This window comes from Trichechus manatus, unplaced genomic scaffold, assembly GCF_000243295.1.
Source record: "Trichechus manatus latirostris isolate Lorelei unplaced genomic scaffold, TriManLat1.0 scaffold00115, whole genome shotgun sequence".
Taxonomy (NCBI): domain Eukaryota; kingdom Metazoa; phylum Chordata; class Mammalia; order Sirenia; family Trichechidae; genus Trichechus; species Trichechus manatus.
In genome coordinates this window covers 8954723-8957027 of record NW_004444051.1, presented here as the reverse complement: position 1 = coordinate 8957027, position 2305 = coordinate 8954723, and the positions used below count along the sequence as shown (strand labels likewise).

Genomic DNA, 2305 nt, shown 5'->3' with positions numbered 1-2305 from the left:
AACGAGTTCATGATGCCCATGGCCTTGGACGAGATGCCGGTGTCAGGGTGGACCTGTTTCAGCACCTTGTACACGTAGACGGAGTAGCTCTCTTTGCGGCTGCGCTTGCGTTTCTTGCCATCCTTTTTCTGCGCCTTGGTCACCGCCTTCTTGGAGCCCTTCTTCGGGGCTGGAGCGGACTTGGCTGGCTCAGGCATTGCGAGGCCCAATTTACACGCCTAAAAGACAAAAAACAAGATGCGCTTAACAATTACCCCCCCCCCCTTATTATTTGTTTGGGTTATATGCAAATTAAGGACTGAAGGATTACAGATTCTGATTGGCTGTTTCAGTATCTTACCCCGTAATAGGCTATTTCTGTATTCCCAGCTCTCATTGGCTCTTTCCCTGTTCAACCTGAAATAATTCGACCTTTGAACTAGAAACGCTTTATGTAAATAAGGTTGTTTAGGCCTACTTTTTGATTGGTTAAAATTTTTATTTAGCCAATAGCACAGGCTATTTTACTAAACTACCATAGAGTATAATAGCCTAGCTCCTGCTAGCGTAGGCCGCCAAAATCTTTTTCTCTAAGTTACTCTTTCGGCTCTTTTTGTCTGTTCGCTGCTATGTCTGGACGCGGGAAGCAGGGAGGTAAGGCTCGCGCCAAGGCCAAGACTCGCTCCTCTCGGGCTGGACTCCAGTTCCCTGTGGGCCGTGTGCACCGCCTTCTCCGCAAGGGCAACTATGCCGAGCGGGTTGGGGCCGGCGCGCCGGTGTACCTGGCCGCGGTGCTGGAGTACCTGACGGCAGAAATCCTGGAATTGGCCGGCAACGCGGCCCGCGACAACAAGAAGACGCGCATAATTCCGCGCCACCTGCAGCTGGCCATCCGCAACGACGAGGAGCTCAACAAATTGCTGGGCAAAGTCACCATCGCCCAGGGCGGCGTCCTGCCCAATATCCAGGCCGTGCTGCTGCCCAAGAAAACCGAGAGCCACCACAAGGCCAAGGGCAAGTGAAGTACTTTAACATTGCGTTCGGCTATCGCTTTTTTGTCTTACCCAAAGGCTCTTTTCAGAGCCACCCACATTTTCACATGAAAAGCTTGTAACTGACTAATTTCAAGGATCGAAGAAGTCTTAAGAGTAAATCAGTCTTAAAGATCCTTCTTATAATGTTCTCAGCTCACTGTTTTTAACTACAAAGTTATTAATGTGATAAAAGCGGTGGTACGTGGTTCAGGGTAAAAAGCTTAATCACGAGAAAATGCTATACTTTTGCCAATGAGGGCCTTAGGGGACATAGTTTAACAAACCATTGATAAAACCTTGAGTTGTTTTTAGTCAGGCCGAACCTATCGATTCGATTTTTAAAGTTTCATTAGAGAGTAGGGAAACCAAAAGTAAGGAACAACCTATTTTCGAGGCAAACTTACACTGCGGAAGAGACGGGTGGGCGTGGTTGACTGGTATTTGTCATTAGGATCCAATGAAAATGAGAAAAGCCATAGAACTGTTGGGAAATAAGGTAATCGCGGGCTTTTCAAATTCTGAACTAAAGCAAAACCCCATTTCGGCCAACCTAGGGAAAGCAATTAACATTTTTTGCTTACTTTTGTGTCTGGCACCCCCGTACCAGGCTCTTTATCCGTATTTTTCAGCTATTCCACCTAGGAACCCTGCCATATAGGTAAAAGGCTTCGGACAGTGGGGATAGGAAGTGGCAATGCGGACAACCCGAGGTTTCACTCAGAAAAACCGTCTGAGAGAAGAAAAAAATACAAGTAAATCTTTTCTCAAAGCATGGTCCTTGGAATCTCAGGGCTTCCTACAGACCTACTGAGTCGCACTCAGCAACTTTCCAAGATCTCCACATAATTCATTATGGGCACTATAGTGCCGAATCAGAATATTAGAAGATTAGCTCCTTAGGATCATAGATTAACGAAGAGGAGAGGGGATACCGTGGAATAATTCAACCAATCAGAGTTCTAGGTATGGACCAATCACCGCTCTCATATTTCAGCCAATGGTTTTATTGCGCGGGACTTTTGAAAAATCGCAAGGCCAATCAGAATGATTCTGAGTATATATAAAGGCAACTTCTGGCTGCTTCTTTGCCAACTGTCTCTTACCAGTTGTTGTAGGATGGCTCGTACAAAGCAGACAGCACGTAAGTCCACTGGCGGTAAGGCGCCGCGCAAGCAGCTCGCCACTAAGGCGGCCCGTAAGAGTGCGCCGGCCACTGGCGGAGTGAAGAAGCCCCATCGCTACCGGCCTGGCACTGTTGCGCTGCGCGAGATCCGGCGCTACCAGAAGTCCAC

At 47.8% G+C, this 2305-nt stretch overlaps 3 protein-coding genes across 3 annotated transcripts in view; 2 read left to right on the top strand and 1 right to left on the bottom strand.

Moving 5' to 3' along the window:
- The window catches only part of LOC101355724 (histone H2B type 1-like), a 653-nt gene extending 277 nt beyond the window's left edge, over window positions 1-376 (bottom strand). Inside the window, exons 1-2 of the mRNA XM_023738391.1 lie at window positions 341-376; window positions 24-218 (exon numbers count right to left, since the gene is read on the bottom strand). Of these exons, the coding sequence (XP_023594159.1) occupies window positions 24-218; window positions 341-376 (231 nt within the window). The remainder of the gene's footprint in view (window positions 1-23; window positions 219-340) is intronic.
- Window positions 377-490: 114 nt separating this feature from the next.
- Window positions 491-1047, top strand: LOC101355468 (histone H2A type 1). The gene has a single exon (XM_004384030.2). It carries the CDS (start codon window positions 609-611, stop codon window positions 999-1001), a length of 393 nt encoding a protein of 130 aa, XP_004384087.1. The 5' UTR covers window positions 491-608; the 3' UTR covers window positions 1002-1047.
- A 980-nt stretch (window positions 1048-2027) lies between these two features.
- Window positions 2028-2305, top strand: part of LOC101341098 (histone H3.1-like) — a 642-nt gene continuing 364 nt past the window's right edge. Inside the window, exon 1 of the mRNA XM_023738383.1 lies at window positions 2028-2305. This exon is cut by the window's right edge and continues 364 nt beyond it. Coding sequence (XP_023594151.1) covers window positions 2058-2305 — 248 coding nt within the window. The 5' untranslated portion in view covers window positions 2028-2057.